Genomic DNA, 18,930 nt, shown 5'->3' on the forward strand with positions numbered 1-18,930 from the left:
CTGCGACCACATTTTCCTGAAGGGCGGCATGTTCCTCCCGGGCATTTTTTAACTCCTCCCAAAGGTTGATCAACTCTCCATAGGTCTGAGTATAACTCCCCTCGGCCCTCTTTTTTACCCCCTCAGCCATTAATGCTGCAGCCTCAGCCTTTATCGCCTGAGAACGGGCTTTCTCCAAGTAAGACTTTAGTTTGGCATTCTTCTATTCTAACTCTTCCTTCAAACCCTTCAGCCTTTCCATTTCAGCTTCGATAGAGTCCAAAAAGGCTTGGGTGGCACGTACATGAGTCTTTTTTAGCTCTTTAGCCAGAGCAGTGCCCACTCCCACCATACGGATACAATTACGGGCCATATGGTTGAGGTGATTTTGAATAGCCACATCATCCATGGCCATGGTTGTCAAACTCGCGAGTTAACTCGTAAACTCGTACGAGTTTACGAGTTTAGGTAGTAGAATCGAGTTGACTCGGACATAAACTCGTTTCTGGGTAGACTCGGGTTGACTCGGATAAAATCGTGCAAACTCGCGAGTTTGCTAGCGAGTCAGCGAGTTTAATTTCGTTGCCCATTTTCGCCAAAACGGCGTCGTTTTGGCCCAGAAAAAAAAACCCTACAGCTAAGTGGCTAACCCAAACCCGGTAACCTAAACCCACACCCACTAATGAAGAAGTGAAGTTCGAAACCCTAGTGACTCCCTCCACCAAACCCTCACGGCCAGCCTCACTCCTCACTCCCTCCACCATCTAACGGCGACCTTGTCTGCGCCGCCACGCAGAGGCCGGACGCCAGAGTCCAGACGGATCCCTCGCCTTCTCACCTCCCCTAGCCTCATCCCTCATCCCCCACCGCTCACCCACGCAGCGTCGCAGAGCCTAGTGAAGGACCACCACGCAGAGTCGCAGTCTCGTAGAGCCCACCAGGCCACCACCACGCAAAGTCGCACAGCGCCAGAGCCCACCACCACGCCGTTTGCCTCCCCTCCCCTGTTCTGCCCTCATCGGCCTTGTTCTGTTTTTCTTCACTGAAGCACTGCCGATCTGCTTCAAGTGATAAAGTCTGCCCATCTCTAAGGTAATTTTGTTAAACTAATTCAAATGCTAACAATTTTGGTTGCAATTATTCAATTCTGCAAATTTATTAAGGCCCTGATCTGCGTTTGATCTGTTGAAAAAAAATTAATGTGTGAAAAAAAACTGATGCTGCTTGCCTGCTTCTGTAATATGTACTTCATGCTTCATGCTTCAATCATGGTTAAAATGTGTGGATAGTGCTTCTGTTATATATTTTTTTTCTTTTGTTTTCTGCTTCTGTTATATAGTTATGTTTAGTTTACTGAAATTTTGAAGTCTGAATTGAAACTCTGAAGTCTGAATTGAAACTCTAAAATATCTTAATTGAAACTCTAAAGTCTGAATTGAAACTCTAAAGTCTGAATTGAAACTCTGAAGTCTGAATTGTTAGTTAGTGTTACTGACTTACTGTGTTAGTTTAATTGAAACTCTGAAGTCCGAATTGTTAATTTAAATGAAAATGTATCTGTTGTGTGATAAAGTGAGTATTGGAGTATTGGTGGTTGACTGGTTGCCATTGTTTTAATTTGTTTATGCTTGATTATATTGATGACCTCAAAGGGGGTTCATATGACAATGAGAATGGACTTTTGGGTTAACTGGGTGGTATATTATTCCGAATCACAAAAGTATTGCTTGCTGTACTGTATTTGGAGTGATGATTATTGATTAAGTCTTATGAATTATGATGCTGAAAATTTTTCATCTTTTGAACATTATTGTTGTAAGTGTAGCTGAAATTAGTGTTAGTTATGAATTTAGTTAGTAGATAATCTGAATATGAATTTAGTTAGTGGATAATCTGAATCTGAATTTGTTGTTTGGGTTGTTGATTTTTAGGGATAAAATTACAAAATGTCTGAGAATGTTGGTTCAGGGACAGGGTCTTCGCTTCCTAGTATTCCTAGACCTACACCTGCTGTTTCTAGGAGGAAAAATGCAACTGGAAATAGAAGTGATATAGGATGGAAACATGGGATTGATGTTCAAGACAATGGTAAAAAAGTGAAGTGTAATTATTGCTCAAAGACTATAAGCGGAGGGATTTATAGATTCAAGCATCATCTTGCCGGTACTAAAGAGGATTCAGAGCCTTGTGCTTCAGTACCTGAAGAAGTGAAGGCTGTGATGTTGAAAGTCTGTGTGGAGGCTAAAGAAGCATCATTAAAGAAGAGAAGATTCGGTGATGATGAGGATTATCCTGAACAAACAGAAAAGGAGAAGGACAATTCTCAACAAAAGGGGAAAGATATTCGCAACTTTGTCACAAAAGGAAAAGGGGCTCAAGTTCAATCAACAATAAATCAAATGATGAAGAAGGATCTAACGGAACAATGTGATCAACAATGTGCCATATTTTTCTATACAAGTGCTATTCCTTTCAATGTTATTAAGAATCCCGAATTTTTAAAGTTTTGTGAGATGGTTGAGAGATATGGAATTGGCTACAAACCCCCCTTCTTACCATGAGTTAAGAGAAACCCAATTAAAGAAAGCAGTGAACAATATTGATGAAATGCTTACTGAATTTAAATCAGAGTGGAAGAGAACTGGTTGATGCTGCTAATTATAAGGCTGTTGGAGAAAGAATGATGGAGACTAGAGAAAGTTTGTATTGGACACCATGTGCTGCACACTGCATAGATTTGATATTGGAGGATTTTGAAAAGAAGCTAAAGGTGCATGAAACAACCATAAAAAAGGGAAGAAAAATCACCACTTTTATCTACTCCCGGAGTATGCTCATTAGCATGTTGAGAAATTTTACAAAGGGAAATGACTTGGTTCGGCCAGGTGCCACAAGATTCGCCACTGCCTATTTGACTCTCACTTGTCTTCATGATAATAAAGGACCGTTGATGACTATGTTTACTTCTGCTGATTAGAAGATAACTAAGGTTGCATCAACGCCTGAAGGAATAAGAGTCCAAAACATGGCCTTGGATAGTAGGCTATAGAAGAATATTGTCATATGCCTCAAGGCTGTTGCTCCTCTCATTACAGTCCTTCGCTTGGTTGATTCAGATGAAAAACCAGCCATAGGTTTCATCTTTGAAGGCATGAGAAACGCTAAAGAAACAATCAAGACTAACTTCGGTTGTGTTAAAAAGAGGTAATCTTGAGTCTTGACTAATTGAAAGCTTTAATATTTGATTATCAATGTATCATGTTACCATGTTTTCTTCTTATATTCAGTTATTTATTTAATTTTCTTATTTTTATTCATTTGCATTGTTATTTTTAGTTATGAACCTATATGGGAAATTATTGATGGAAGGTGGGAAAGTCAATTGCATAGACTATTGCATGCAGCTGCGTATTATCTTAATCCTCATTATCACTATGAACCAAATTTCATGGTTGATGATGCTGACATTAAGATTGGTCTATATAGTTGTTTGAAAAAACTGGTTCCTAACCAAGAAGAAAGGAAAAAAGTTGGTCTACAGCTTCCTGACTTTCATTATGCTAGAGGCCTCTTTGGTAATGAAACTGCAAAGAGTAGTAGGAAGACCATGCTACCTGCTGAGTGGTGGGACTTTTATGGAGATAGTTGTCCAGAACTAAAGAAGTTTGCTATCCGAGTTCTAAGCTTAACTTGTAGTTCATCTGGTTGTGAGCGTAATTGGAGTGCATTTGAAATGGTAATTCCTTATTCCTTACTTCCTTAGAACTATTCATTATTTATTTTAATTTTAATTTTTGTATTTTTATTAACTATTGGCACTATATGTTTGTAGGTTCATACAAAGAGAAGAAATCGGTTGCATCAAAAGAAAATGAATGATTTAGTGTATGTGATGTATAATTTGAAGTTAAAGGGCAAGCAAATTAGAAAAACTCCAAAACTTGAATTTGATGCAGTGCATTCTGATGATGAGTGGATAACTGAGGATGTTAATGAAAATATTGCTGAAAGTGTTGAGCATTCTCACTTGCCAACGAATAACAATACTAATGATGATCCAAATAGAAATGAATTTGCTATTCCAGGTATGAATAGTAATGAATTCAACATGGGTGAGGGAGGTGAGAATGAGTTTATTAGGGATCCACAACAAAATTTAATAGAGGAAGAAGATGAATATGTGAATGATGATGATGATTTTCTTGGCCGTGTTGAACCTGAGGCTGAAAGAAATGATGTTTCAGATGAAGATGGTGAAGATGATGATGTTGATGCCATGGAAGATGAAGATATTGGAGGATTTGAGTTTTAGAGTTTATTAGAAATTTAATTGTTGCTTTGTTGTTTTCTTTTGTGTTTTGGTTATGTCTTATGAACCTTTGATTGTGTAATTGTGTGTTTTATGTTGAACTAGATAGATACTTGTGAATGATTTAAATGTGTGATCCAAAGTACTTGTTGTAACTTGTAATTTTAGTATTAGGTTAATTTATTATGTGTTTCGATGTTGAAATTGTTAGATTCGAATGTCTATATCTGAGTAAATATATATATTATACATGATATATATATTTTTTTAAAAAATATATAACAGGTAAACTCGTACGAATCTACGAGTCGAGTCTAGGTCAGCTCCACGAGTTTACCTAGACTCGCGAGTTTGACAACCTTGTCCATGGCTATCTGGCGATGGGGCAAAATATTCCTCTCGCTCCAAGCAAACCCGTCAAAATCCTTATCATTGATACTTGACTCCCCAACAATTTTCTGTTTTTTGGGAGGAGGCCCTGAAGGTGACGAGCAAGACAAGGTACCTGAGCTTTCCAAAGTCGGGTCGAAGAGAATCAGGCAAACAGAAGGATTAGGGATGGGCTTCTTCTAGGAAGCAGGACCAGAATCCGTTTTTTGTGGGGAAGGACAGGAGGAGGTGCCACCGGTTTCTTGACCTTGGAGACTTCAAACCACAATGGTGTTCTTAGTCTGACGCAGATACTTCATAGAAAAAGTCTTGGAAGCCATGGTCTCTGAAAAAATACAAAATACATTAAAATAACAAAAATACAAACTGAAAAGTCGTAAAAGCTAAGAGATCAGGAAACTACCTAACTTGGACCGGAGTTGACCGGGGTTCCCTAAGAACCTTTTTATGTCCAAGTGAGGAGCTCAGCCCCAACACTCTTGCAACACGTTCACAAAATACTTTTCAACTTCTTCTAGGCTATCTAAGCTATATTTGACTATTACAGGTAGGGGTGTCAAACGGGCCTAAACCCGCCGAGTCAGCTCGCGTAACCCGCCAAAAAAGGCATACCAGATTTAAAAATTGGGACCGCCAAATAGCAAAAGCCCGCCTAACCTGCACCGCTTAAACTGCGGGCTTTGGCGGGTTTCGGGCGGGACGGGGCAGGGCGGGCTTCCCCGCCGGGTTTAGTGTTTTTTTAGTGATGGGGTATTTTTATAATTTTTTGGCAAAACCTAACTTCTCCCAACCTAACTTACAAGAGTATGAAGATAAAAATTGAGTGATTTAGATTATGTTTATGTTACTTTGGAGACAATACTTATAGTTATGTTTTAAATTATGTTTATTTTGCTTTGGAGAGAATATTTATACTTATGTTTTGGATGAAAACTTGGTTTATAATTATGTTTATTAGATATTTATAATTACAAAAAATTTTAATATTTATGAATATAAAATCTAATTTTTTATTCCTTTAGAAATTATAAATTTATTATTATGATTGTGAAATTATATATATATTATTTAGTAGTTAATAGTAAAAAAAAAAAAGAGGAGCTTTGGCGGACTTAGCCCGCTAACCCGCCAGCTCGCAGTTAGACGGGGTGGGGTGGAATTCTAGGACCACCTCACTAGGCGGGGCGGGTGGGGGTGAGGCGAGGCGGGTTTCCCCGCTTGCCACCCCTAACTACAGGTTCTTTTTGCCAATATAGGAGAAAGGAAAGCTCGTCATTCCCATCCAAAAAGAAAGGTCGGGCACCCTCCACGGCTTGAATTTTAAAGAAATGATTTTTAAAGTCATGAAAGGATTTATCAAAAATGGAAAAAACTTCCTTACCTTGGATGGTGCAGAAGAAAAACCAAGAAGCCTTCCCTTTCAACGTCCCGAGTTTGGTCAAAACAAACAGATAAAAGAAAAGCTTACTAGAAGGTCAGACCTCAAGCTCCCGACATAGAAGCTGAAAATTTTTTAAGAAGGCTCAGGAGTTTGGATGAAGCTGGAAAGGGGCCACATTACAAGCCCAAAGGATATTCGTTTCAAAGTCGGTAAAAGGGAGAGAAATGCCTAATTTGGTGAAAAACAACCATAGGCATAAAAGAATGGGCGTTCCGACTTGTCCAAAGGAGGAAAACAAATTCTCTCTTTAGGATCAGGTACTACTAACTCGTAATTCCTCTCATCTTCCTTGTTATCACATATTTTATGATGCCTACAGAGTACATCACAGTATTCCTTATCAACTACGGGGACACAAAAAAAGAACGGTAGTATCTACCCAAGTAAAAAAGCTAAGAGGAATCTTAGTCGACATATTCAAAACTACAGCACGTGACATATAAGCTATACCTATATATGCAAAATAAAGAAATCGTTACTCCAACAACTCAGACGTCGTCGAAAAGAAGTCGGTCAAAAACAAGTAAAACCAACAAGAGCCATTTTCAGAAATTTTTCTACAAATAAACACCAAAACAATGTCCCTCCTATGCTATCAGTAACAACATAGCAGCAATACCATTGGGAACAATACGACAACAAACAACAAAACAGTTACAGTAACAATAGTTCCACAAAAACTTAGAAAAGTCCCAGATAACCGACTGCGATTCAATCAACAAAAAGCCGTTGCGGTCTAATCAACAAAAGTGGTTACAAAAGAAGTTTTCAAACTAAGAAGTTTTTAGACTAAATGACAATAATCAACAAAAAGTCTCAAAGAAAACAAGTAAGACTACCGCCGAAATCCAAGAAGCACACCCAAAGAAGCACATTGCTAGCATTTCTATTCGAAAGCCATTCAAAACAGCCACGCCACAAATAGAACACAAAGCTACTGATAACATAAATAGAAGCACCAACCTCGATGAAAATTCAAAGAAGGAGGGGCACCTCAAAGCCACAAATCACAAACCTTCCTCTCCATAAAGCAAAATCTTTAAAAGATCCAAGATGAAGAAATCTTGGAATCGAGAGCAACTAGAAGGCAAGAACAGAAGAAGAAAGATTTTTTGCAAAGAGAGAAGAAAATGAAAAAGCTTTCAACAGTTGGGAAAGGAGAAGAAGAAGAGCCAAAAACGCTTTTATAGGAGACAATGGACATAATGACTCTAAACTCCTCTTTAAAACATGCAGGATCCCAAGAAAAACTGCTGCGCAACGTTCGCCCCTCATTTAATGAGGCAACATTCAAATTTTCAAAACACATCGAGTATCCAACCTATGGAAAGGCAGGGTACCTGACGTCTAAGCAGAAGCCACGAATTGCTTGATCTCGACCTACATAAAGTTCAGGACTCAAGCAGGAATATTATTCATACCCTAATCCAGCAACTAAAGCCAGACCCAATAAGGATTGACAGACCAATCCTGGAAAGAGATCTTCATCCATACCCGATCTCTTTGAAGAGGTCGGACACCGCAAGGGAGTCCAGCTCCACTTGTCCAAGCAAGTAATTGTCTCCGCGAATCTCTCCTACAATCTTTATTTTCCCTAAAAAAGATAGTTTCCAACAAACTCCCAAGATAAAGGGAATAGTTATCCATCAATAAAGATGGAACTTTTCCAAAAAAAGTGGTCATCAACTCTATTATAAATACACTGGCATCCTTCAAATATAATCTACATTCTAATCTACTAAAAATCTGCCTAAAACCTTTACTAACTTAAGCATCAGAGTCTCTTGCAGATACCATCCTCCTCCTCTACAAGGAACTCAGACAAGCAACATCTCGACATCAATAAGTCGGACGCTGCCATACAAAAGAATCTGGACCTCATGTTCAGATCCAAATCAACGTTGCAGGTAACCCTCAGAACAAAAATATTAAACCAAAGAAAAAATAATAAAAACCACAACGTTTGGAAGGTTAAATAAATAGTTAATTAATATATTAATATTTAGTTTTAATGTCCCAACAACATAAACGTGGAAACGCAAAAACAAGTTATTAATTAATTTACTTTGACCTCATGGTAACACTCAAAATCTGAAAAGCACATCCATTTTAAGTTTTAACTAGCAATTATCTAGACACCATTTGAAAGCAAGTGAATGTGAATTGGGGAGATGAAAAATGAATGTGAATTGGGAAGATGAAAAAATGACAAGACAATCAGACGCTTTGTTTAACACTCTAAACATGCAATTTACTAAAGTTTCCATTTGAAAAATAACTTTTTTAAAACTACAATATTTTTTATAGACTCTGTTAAAAATAATAAATACAAACAATAATAACTATAATAGATAAAATAATTGTCTAGTGTTTTCTCACATATCAAACTATGGTAATTTTGAACGATGTCAATTTGAAAATAAAATAAAATCTATACCGGTTAAAAGCTAAACTAATTAAAGCCTAAAATCACACATTTCTGAAATCCTATCAGAAGGAAATGACATCTTTCATCTTTGCTACAAACCTAACAAATATGTAGCATTGAGTTCTAAGTTGATCACATTAGATATAACGTGACTATTTTCCCTAGAAATTAGAGGGAGCACAGGTAGAATGAAAATGGTGTTTGCTATGGTGCCTAAAAGATATTGTTTAATTGCTAAAATAAGTTAAATGATTAATTTTAAATTTAAAAGTATAAAAGTTAAAAAATTTTAAATATTTTAAAATTGCTATAAAAGGTAATTTAGGCAAAAATTAGACACCAAACAAAAGGCACCATAAAATTGGCCAATGAAAATATTGACTATTGAGGGCACCAAAATACATACATCGTTAAATTTACGACAACAAATAATCGGAATACCATATTTCTAAACGATTTGGATGGATGCATATAACAAGGTGCCCCCCTGATGCAGGTTCAACCTTCACCTAGGAACCAAATTTCTGTTGTTGGACTCATCCTCATTTTCTGCTATCTATGCCCTGCTTTAAGGACTCCAACCTTTTCCTGCATCAAATCCATACGTAACAAAATAAAAGTGAACAAGTAAAACCAAGCAAGCATACAATTGAAAAGTAACAAGAAGCAACATGAACTAATAATGATGACACTGATGTCTTAGTGATAAACTTATCGAATAATCTTATTGGCTATTAGCTCCGCAAATTTAGCAATGGCAAAGGCAGAGGCCACTAGATTAAATACTCATGTAATCAGATTGATTAGAAATAATTTGAAGATATGAAGCAGTTGAAATTAAAACTTGTTTGGAAAAGGAATCTTCTAAAATGAGTTTTTCTATAAAGTTGAGAAACAAAAGTGTAATTGTAAACCATAATCTAAAATGAGTTTTTCTATAAATTCAATAACCAAGTCATAATCTTAATCAAATAACTTAAATGCCAAACAAACTATACTTGACAAAACGACAATAATGGATGACAAACATTACTTGGTATCAGTTAGGCGGCCATGTAAACTCCATCTTTGTCGAAAACCTTCCATGCCTTCAGCTCCAGTAGCAAGAATGAGGTGCCTATGCATGAAATACATGAATATAAGAAACCGATACATTGTGAATTTCTACATTGTATTCATAAAAACATGCATCCAATATTTAGTTTGAATGCTCAATGACAGAGAAAGAAAGATAAACACAGCCTATTAAAATGCAACCCACAGACACTAATGACTGTAGCTTTAATACAACTATATAGAGCATAATTTATGCAAATGCATGAAACCAAGGTCCTTAGATTGGTGACTACTCTTTAATGTACCTATCCAATGACGTAACTTCTTTCTCAAGCTGGGTAACTCTCTCCTTGGCTTCTTCAAAAGGCATTGATGAACCCAATTTCCGGTCACTTTCTTGAAGACGATTCCTAATCTCCTTGTCCTACATTTTTTTACCCAACGAGGAAAAAGAAAGAAGATACGTTAACAATTAAATGCACTTCCCAGAACTCCATCCACAATAATAACAATATGAGTTGAGTGTAAGATGGAAAAGAAGGATAGAAGAACAAAGAATAATATATCTGTAATATATGACAATCATCTCACCCTTCTTTCAGCACATTGTTTATAAAGAGCAAGCTCATCCTGGCAGAATGGTTCAATGTCATTGATTTGCAAGCCTAACAAGTTTCAAATAAAGCTTACCAAATATCCAGAAAAGACAACATTGTAACAGGCATCTAATACTAAAACCTTAGGGACAAACAACACAAACCATGAGGATTTATCAGTTGCTTGGAACTTATTTAATTTTAAGATCATTGCCTCTCCAGTTTCTTCAGACCCAATAGATATAAATAATTAAGGCAATATTGCTACACATTTTAACTCCACTTTAGTCACATAAAATCGCAAGCTGATGGTCCTAAGTTATACATACTTTATAATTCTTATTAATTACCACTGCATTCATTGCCTAAATCCTTTATCTTCCAGTCTAAAGTTACAACAAATGAAGTGAAACACAAAAAGCTTATAGATATTTAATCAAGCATGTAACATGTAAAGAAGAAAGCTTACATAAAAACAGGTTCTTAAGGATTCCATCACACAAATCAACACCGCGGAGAACATGGGATGCAATTTCAGGTGGCACAACAGGTGACGGTGGACCCATCATCAGGTCATCGCCCACCAGAATCGTTTCTTCCATAGTTGGCTGTGAATCAACTGAAACACACATATACATGTTTATCATGAAACTCGCTCGCTATAATACACGAAAATTTGAAACTCCCCACGTTTATATGAAGCTAAATCGAAAATTAACAGAACACTATGAACTACTTCCAAGCTCAACCGAGTTGAATCGAAAGAAAATTTGAACACAGAAGAAATAATGAAGTGAGTGAGATGAGATGGAATACCATCCATGGTGGCTGTATGGTGATGGAAAATGCGAATTCTATGGAGCTCAGAGTTGGTGAGTCGTCGGCAAGGTTCTGAAAACTGGACCAGTCATTGAACCGCTTTAATTACTGATTCACTGATCCAACCGGTTCAACTGTAGTTCAATTGGAATAACCGTTTTATAATAAAATAATAAATAAAATATTAATAAACACACTAAAACATAATTATAATCTAATATAAACTTTAAAATATCATCCAAATTTAAAGCATTATATCAACTAGTCTTATGATCTTAGTAAATCTGCAACAAATCAAATTGTCTCAACAATAAAGCCAGATACAAGAAAGTAGCAAACATTAAAGACCATACGCTATGATGGAACTACATTCTTCTAGTCAACACAGAGGCTAAAGAAAACTTATATCAAGAAACTTCTAGAAACGAATCCCAATTATATATTGTAGTTAAAATCATGTAGGAACTGATTGTACAGAAATAAGAGTTTCCAACTTCAGAGGCTAATTCATGAGCTGTTAGCATACATTGAAACAAGATAAGTAAAGAAAAAGGAAAGTAAAGAAAAAAGAATTTCAAATGTGACTTCTTTGATAACAAATAACTCTAAACTAAATTAAATCGAAGGCCCTGGACAAAACCTAGTAAGAATTTGCAAGCTATAATCGGAACAGAACTTAACTTCTATTAATCAAAATCTTTAAAAGTATCCTACCGTGTATGTCCCAAACAAAGAGGAAGAAGAAGAAGAAGAAGAATAAGCACACCAATGCTACAAAATTCATCATCATAGCTTCTGATTAGATTCAATAAGCAATGCATTTAATAAGATGCAAAAGGAAACTGCAAACAATATACTGCCCATTGCCCAAACAGTGCAAGATTTAAAAAAAAAAAGCTGTTGACGGCTATTGCTATCATAATTTTAGCACTCATAAAAAAAAGCTGCTTGAATAGATGGGGTTTACTGCGAGCAAGATTAAATTAGGTTAACAAAGGAGATTAAATTATACCAAAAAACAAGCAAGATTAAATTGGTCCACTTAAATTCTGCTTCAAATCATTCAGGAAATGAATACCCTAAACCATACTGATCCAAGCAAGCAAAGATGAGGAACCTCTCTGAATCTGAAGTCTGAACAACAATTAAAAAAAATAAGAGAGAAAATAGCCATTACCGAATGAACAGCGAACAGAGTATGAATCTCAATAAACTACGCAAGAAGACAGAGAAAACAGGTATAAGAAAGAAATTAAAAACAAAAATAAAATCAAGAAAACATAGATTACCTTCGGTCTGAGAAGTGAGTAGAGTATGAGCGAGATTGAGCAAGAACGCCGGCGGACAACCACGGACGATGGGCGACGAACTGACGAACTGGAGCTAGCGATGCGACACGAAGAAGTTGGCGAATGAACAGAGGCGTTGGAGAATACAGCAGAGGGGACGATGGAGGACGACCACACGATGGTGGGACCATGGCGGTGAGAAGAGCGGCGGCGGCGGCGGTGAATGGTAGGGTTGTCTCCTCTTTTCTTTCTCAAAATGAGGGAAGAGCAATGTGCTCAGATGATGGTTCGTGTGAGACTGCGAGTGCGAGGCTTCAATTCCTGTTTTTTTTTTTTTAATAAGCCAAAACGACACTGTCTGAGGCAGGTGATTGAAAACCGGCCGGTATCCAATCGATACAGCGGTTTCAAAACGGTTTTATGTCTAGCGATTTCTCAATTCAATCCGAACGGTAGAGAAACACGGTTCAAGGTCGGGTCGGTCTAATTTTCAGAACCATGGTCGTCGGAGATCAGTGGTGCAATGTCGTCGGAGATGGGGCTGTTACCGTCGCGTGGAGGAGCAGGAGAAATGAATGACAAGTGTACAAGATATGGCTGCTCGGAGATTGGGCCTTGGTAGGCCGTAATGTGGGCCTCGATAGGAGGCTATATTTTATTTTGTTTGAAGGATTTAAAAATTATAAAAATAAGAGAACCAAAAAATGGAAAATAGGAAAATAGAAAAAAACTTATCACCAACCGAGTTTTTTTTGACCCAATTCGATTCTAATATTTCATTAGAAATATTCTAATTAATTTAAAAGAAATTAGCATAAAATGAGTCAACTTGACATATAATTAATATATATAATTTTGTGAATTTACACAAAATATTAATAAAATATGGCCATGTTAAATTTAATAAATATTATATATATTTGTCCGAGTTAAACCCCAAAATAGTTCCTGAGATTGGCGTTTTGCACTAAAATTGTCCCTGAGATTCCAATTGCACCAATTACATCCCTGAGATTGAAAAAAATGCACCATATTAGTCCCTGACCTATTTTTCATTAATGACGTGATGACATGGCATGATGACATGGACTATATGTGACACGTGTCACTTCATGATTTGGCCATGTGTAATTATATGATATGATGATGTGGTGACCAGTGACACGTGGCATGATGAAGTGGATGGTTGTGCCACGTGTCACAACGTTATTTGGCCACGTGTCCGGTTGTGCCACATGTCGTAACAGTATTCGTCCACATGTCATCCATTATGCCATCATTGTATATGCACCAAATTAGTCCCTCACTTTTCATTAAGTGACTCATTTTAGTCCCTGAAATTGAATGTCGTGCACCAAACTAGTCCCTTCACAAATGTTTTCTCATTTTTTTATTTAAAATTTTAATATCTTGGATACACAAATTTCAATTATATTTTTTCATATATCGTTTAAATACGAGTGCTTTTATAAAAAATTTTAAAATTTTAGTTTTAATTATATAATTTTTTTAATAATTTAACATTGGTAAATTTTGTAATATATAAGTATGTTATTATAAAAAATAATTATATGATTGATTAGACATTTTTTTTCATAAAAAAACATATTTTTAACAAGAAATCAATAATTAAAATAAATATTTTTTTCTTATGAAATACATGTTTTTGTTATATATAAATGAGCTAGATTGAAGGAACTTCAAGCACCCTCACTACCACCTTTGACCTCTGTAGTCTAGACGAAAGAGGTCGGAGATCGTAATGAGGGAAGCTTGAAATGTCTTCACGTCAACTCCAAGACGGCGGCTATTAGAGGCATCCGCAAGAAAAAAAATATTTTATAAAAGTACTGAAAGAGGTCGGAGATGGTATTGAAGGTGTTTGAAAAGCCTTCACGTCAACTCCAAGTCGGCGATTAGGGTATTCGCAAGAGAAAAAATATTTTATAAAAACGCTTTTATTTGAAGAACATGTGAAAAAATAGAATTGAAATTAATGCATTCAAAAATATTGAGAATTTTGAATTTATAAAAAATGTGAAAAAACTGGTGAAGGGACTAGTTTGGTGCGCGACATTCAATTTCAGGGACTAAAATGAACCACTTAATGCAAAGTGAGGGACTAATTTGGTGCATATACAACGATAGCATAATGGATAACACGTGGACGAATACTGTGTCGACACGTGGTCAAATAACATTGTGACACGTGGCACAATCATCCACGTCAGCATGCCACGTGTCACTGGTCACCACAGAATCATATCATTACACGTGGCCAAATCATAAAGTGACACGTGTCGCTTACAGTTTACGTCATCATGCCATGTTATCACGTCGTTAATGAAAAATAGGTCAGGAACTAACATGGTGCATTTTTTCAATCTCAAGAATGTAATTGGTGCAATTAGAGTCTCAGAAACAATTTTAGTGCAAAACGCCAATTTCAAGAACTATTTTGGGGTTTAACTCATATTTGTCAATACACAGCCTTGAGAATTTAATTAATATATTGTCCTAACTAAGACTAGATTAAAAATATATGTGGAGGTCGCTCTATTAAATCAGGATTTCTTTTATTAAGAAAACGACAATCAAACGCAAATGTGATAATGCACTAAAGTAACTGCACATTTTGACTATATTTTTTATTTTGATTATATATATATATATATATATATATATATATATATATATATATATATATATATCCCACCGTACAATATGGGGCCAAAATGTTAAAATAAATTATTTTAGCCCTTAGAAGTTATAAAAAAAAAACAGATTATCCCTTTCACGCTCATGTCACGGCGAGGCCCGAGCGACTGTTTACCAAAAACATAGATCTTCGCAAAGTCGTAAGACCATGTATGGGGGCTGACGCCTGCCCAGTGCCGGAAAGTCAAGGAAGTTGGTGACCTGATGACAGGGTTTAAATCAAAAATGAATATTTGTGAACACTGTGGATATCATTTGAAAATGAGCAGTTCAGATAGAATCAAACTTTCGATTGATCCAGGTAAAAAAAGAAATTACTTCGAAAAAACTAATGCTTTTGAAATAAAAGACAAAAATTCTTATTTATTCGATTGGGTCATGTCATATGAATTTAATTTGTTGGGCTCGGTTGCTCTTCTTTCTATGGTTAGCAGTAAATGGAATTTATAGAATTGTAATCAATCAAATATTGGAAAGCCCTGGTATCTACTATCGGTCAGAATTGGACCATAATGGGATTTTGTATATATATATATGTGTGTGTGTGTTTTACTATATTTTTTGTTTTGGTAGGTTAAAAATTAATTTATTGTGGATCTAAACTTTATTTAAGAGTTTATTATTTACTAATGAATTGCTGCATACATAAAGCGAAATTCAAATTCACGACACATATTTAAGAAGACCAATAAGCCTCGACAAATCAAGTTAGTTAGATTATGTTATACTCAATTAAACATTAGACTAATTTATCACTCTGTTCCGACCCAGCCCAATACGGGCTGGGAGTCCATATTGCGGGTTACAAACCCAATGGGTCCTCGAGCTATGCGTGCAAAGTGACCTGCGCGCCATCTTATCTCTCAACGTAGACCTGGACAGCTAGCAGAAGCTTCCAGATAGACGGGCCCAAGTTAGAGGGCCCACCCAAGTACAAGGTATAAATGGGGAGTGATATACTCCTCACCAAAGTACGTTATGCTTACCCTAATTAGCCGCCTTATCGTATAGACACTTACTTTGGCATCGGAGTGTCCTTGTAGGAGGCCCCACCCGCCGACCAACCGATGATCGTGGTAGTACCGTTCTTCATTTAACTCGCGTTCAGGTCCAGATACTTTCCCATTCCTATTGGTTGCTCTTGACCTAACCTACACCTGACCCAGAATCCTGGCGAACAACCTTACATTGGCGCTGTCTGTGGAGAACCTAACGCGACCATGGAGCTTATCCCTCGTATTAAGGAGGTATGAGCAGAAGGAGGAACAAGGTAAGCTCGGGGACCTCTCAGGAAAGCCGAATATCCCGTCTCACCTAGGCGACTCCCACGGCCGATCCCCCGAAAAGCGCTTGTTCAGTGGTACCGGCAATGACAACTCTCGAATCATGCAATAGCTCAGACACGGGGTACAGAACTTGGAGAGGGAATTGGCGGTGAGGGATTGCTACTGCCCTGAGCATAGCCAAGACTCCCGTCTGAGCCTTTTATGGACCCGATCTCCATCACGGAGATCGGAAGAGCAGCAACAAAGCCCTAAAAGGGACGACGGGTATGACCGAACCGACGCTCATTCCCTCACTTACACCCTCGGCAGGTCGGAAGCCCATGGGGACCGAAGGAGAGATCGAGGGAAGAAATGGCGAGATCCCATTATAAAGGGAGCCACTCCTTTCCACCCGTGCGTCCTCAAGGTCCGGCTATCGAAGAACTTCGACAAGTCAACGAACATGAGGTATGATGAACCAAGGACCCGTAAGAGCACCTAATGGCCTTTGAGACCAGGATGAATTTGGAAGGAGCGGGAGACGCTATTAGATGCTGAGCGTTTCCCATAACCTTGGTCGGGCCGGTGATTCCCTGGTTCAACCCCCTCCCACAGGGATTCATTACGGCCTTTGTGAACATCACACAAAGGTTCTTGGCACAATTCACCACTTTGATCGCCAAGGCCAAGCACTCGATTAACTTACTAGGAGTAACCCAACGGGCTAACAAACCGACGAGGAAATTCCTTCACTGGTTTAATGACGAATGTCTGGAGATTGATAGCCTGATAGACTCAGTGGAAAGTCTGTGTCTGACCAATAGTCTTCTGAACGAGGATTTTAGAAAACATCTCACCACCAAACTCATCTGGACGATGCAGGAGATCCAGAATTGTGTGAGGGTATACATCAATGATGAGGAGGTCAGCCAAGTGCTGGCCGCCAATAAGCAGCAACCACCTAACCAGCCAGTTCATCAGATTGGTTACTCGGAAAGGCCAAAAGAGGCACCAAAAGAAGGGACATCCGGGAAACCGTTTAAATTGTTTTCCCATGTAGGTAAGTTCACCAACTACACCCCTTTAACCGCACCCATCGTTGAGGTCTACCAGCAGATCGCGGAGAAGGGTATACTAGCCAAGTCAAAGCAACTCAAGGACAAGATAGGGGAAACAAAAGCCTTTACTGTGATTATTAAAAATGTTTTAGCCACAAGACACAAGATTGTTTTAATTTAGAAGACGCATTAGAACAAGCTATCCGGGAAGGAAAGCTAGCAAAGTTCTCATAGTTCATCCATGAACTATAGAGAAGAGAGAGGGAGTGATCCGAGGAAGATCAGAGTCGAATTGTGAAGCCGAGGCAAGGACTCCCCGAGAACACGGACACCGCTCTAATGGTGGTGATAAATATAGTGGTTGGAAGAGATGGACCACCTAAGTCGAAGTTAGCGGCGAAGAAGGATTCCAAACTATTAGCCATGTCTTGGGGAAGCTCCAAGGTCCAATCTAGAGAACTTCTCGAGATATCCTTTGGCCTAGGAGACCATTGGTGCCATGACCTTCCCGAGGACCCGTCAATGATAATCACGGCAAGGATTGGGATAGACCTGGTCAGACGGATCTTAGTGGACATAGGATCTGACTCGAACATCATGTTCCGAAATGTGTTCGACACATTGGGGTTCAAGTAGAGTGACCTTAAGGGTCACCATCATTGGATCATAGGATTATGAGACAATTACATCAAGCCTGACGAATCTGTCACACTCCCAATCTGCGTGGGTTCCCGGGAAAACCAGAAGTCGGCAATGGAGGAATTTGTTGTCTTGAGGGATTCCACGAGGTACAACATCATCCTGGTAAGGAAAACTATTAAAGAACTATCGTACATCATTTGCACGAAGCTCCTCACGATGAAATTTGTGGCAGACAACAGATCCGTGGGGTTGACCTGGGGTGACTTGGAAACGGCAGTTGCTTGTGACAATGCCAGCCTAACACCAGGAAGAAATCAAAGGAGGCAGTCGGGATGTTCTTGGCGGATTTAGATGCCAGGGTCAACGAGAATCTGAGGCCAAAATCGTAGGGAGACTTGGAGAAATTCCGGGTAGGGGATACAGAGGACAACTTTACGTTTATAAATGGAAACCTCCCCCATGAATTGAAGGAACCTCTCATGGCAGCCATAAGGGCAAACAGAGACCGTTTTGCCTAGACTCTAGCTGACATGCCAGGGATTGACCCTAACTTCATGTCGCATTGCTTGATCGTGAAGCCATAAATCCAACCAGTTGCACAGTGAAGGAGGAAAATGTCATCGGAGTGAGCTGATGAAGTAGCCAGGCAGACGGCTAATTTTTTGGACTCCGGTTTCATTAGGGAACTTGACTACTCAACTTGGCTTTCGAATGTGGTGCTTGTAAAGAAGGCGAATGGGAAGTGAAGGATGTGTGTTGATTACTCAGATCTCAACAAGGCCTGTCCCAAGGACTCATTCCCCTTTCCCAATATTGATACCCAGGTAGACGCGGCAACGGGATACAAATTTTTGAGCTTCATGGATGCATACTCGGGATACAACTAGATCCCAATGCACTGACCTAACGAAGATAAAATGGCATTTATAATGCCAGCGAG

The 18,930-nt window shown here is 38.2% G+C and overlaps 2 protein-coding genes across 6 annotated transcripts; one reads left to right on the forward strand and one right to left on the reverse strand.

Moving 5' to 3' along the window:
- Positions 1 to 1,925: 1,925 nt before the first annotated feature.
- Positions 1,926 to 4,291, forward strand: LOC140173279 (uncharacterized). The gene is made up of 6 exons (XM_072196117.1): positions 1,926 to 2,495; positions 2,609 to 2,749; positions 3,053 to 3,183; positions 3,316 to 3,715; positions 3,812 to 4,064; positions 4,224 to 4,291. Exons 1-6 carry the CDS (start codon positions 1,926 to 1,928, stop codon positions 4,289 to 4,291), a joined length of 1,563 nt encoding a protein of 520 aa, XP_072052218.1.
- A 150-nt stretch (positions 4,292 to 4,441) lies between these two features.
- Positions 4,442 to 12,954, reverse strand: LOC112802716 (uncharacterized). Of its 5 annotated transcripts, XR_011882426.1 has the most exons (9): positions 12,308 to 12,932; positions 12,031 to 12,152; positions 11,016 to 11,152; positions 10,669 to 10,818; positions 10,195 to 10,268; positions 9,909 to 10,027; positions 9,581 to 9,664; positions 8,989 to 9,135; positions 4,442 to 5,003 (listed from the first exon to the last, which is right to left on the reverse strand). XR_011882426.1 is itself a non-coding variant. In XM_029298572.2 (8 exons), the coding sequence occupies exons 3-8, from the start codon at positions 11,020 to 11,022 to the stop codon at positions 9,090 to 9,092; spliced, it is 480 nt and encodes a 159-aa protein (XP_029154405.1). In that variant the 5' UTR covers positions 11,023 to 11,152; positions 12,031 to 12,152; positions 12,308 to 12,932; the 3' UTR covers positions 8,909 to 9,089. The 5 variants fall into 5 exon arrangements, 3 of the variants coding, with proteins under 3 accessions (XP_029154405.1, XP_025701836.1, XP_072093943.1); XR_003202510.3 differs by lacking the exon at positions 12,031 to 12,152 and having other exon boundaries at positions 12,308 to 12,911; XM_029298572.2 differs by lacking the exon at positions 4,442 to 5,003 and having other exon boundaries at positions 8,909 to 9,135.
- Between the last annotated feature and the right edge of the window lie 5,976 nt (positions 12,955 to 18,930).

Source organism: Arachis hypogaea, chromosome 5, assembly GCF_003086295.3.
Source record: "Arachis hypogaea cultivar Tifrunner chromosome 5, arahy.Tifrunner.gnm2.J5K5, whole genome shotgun sequence".
Taxonomy (NCBI): Eukaryota; Viridiplantae; Streptophyta; class Magnoliopsida; order Fabales; family Fabaceae; genus Arachis; species Arachis hypogaea.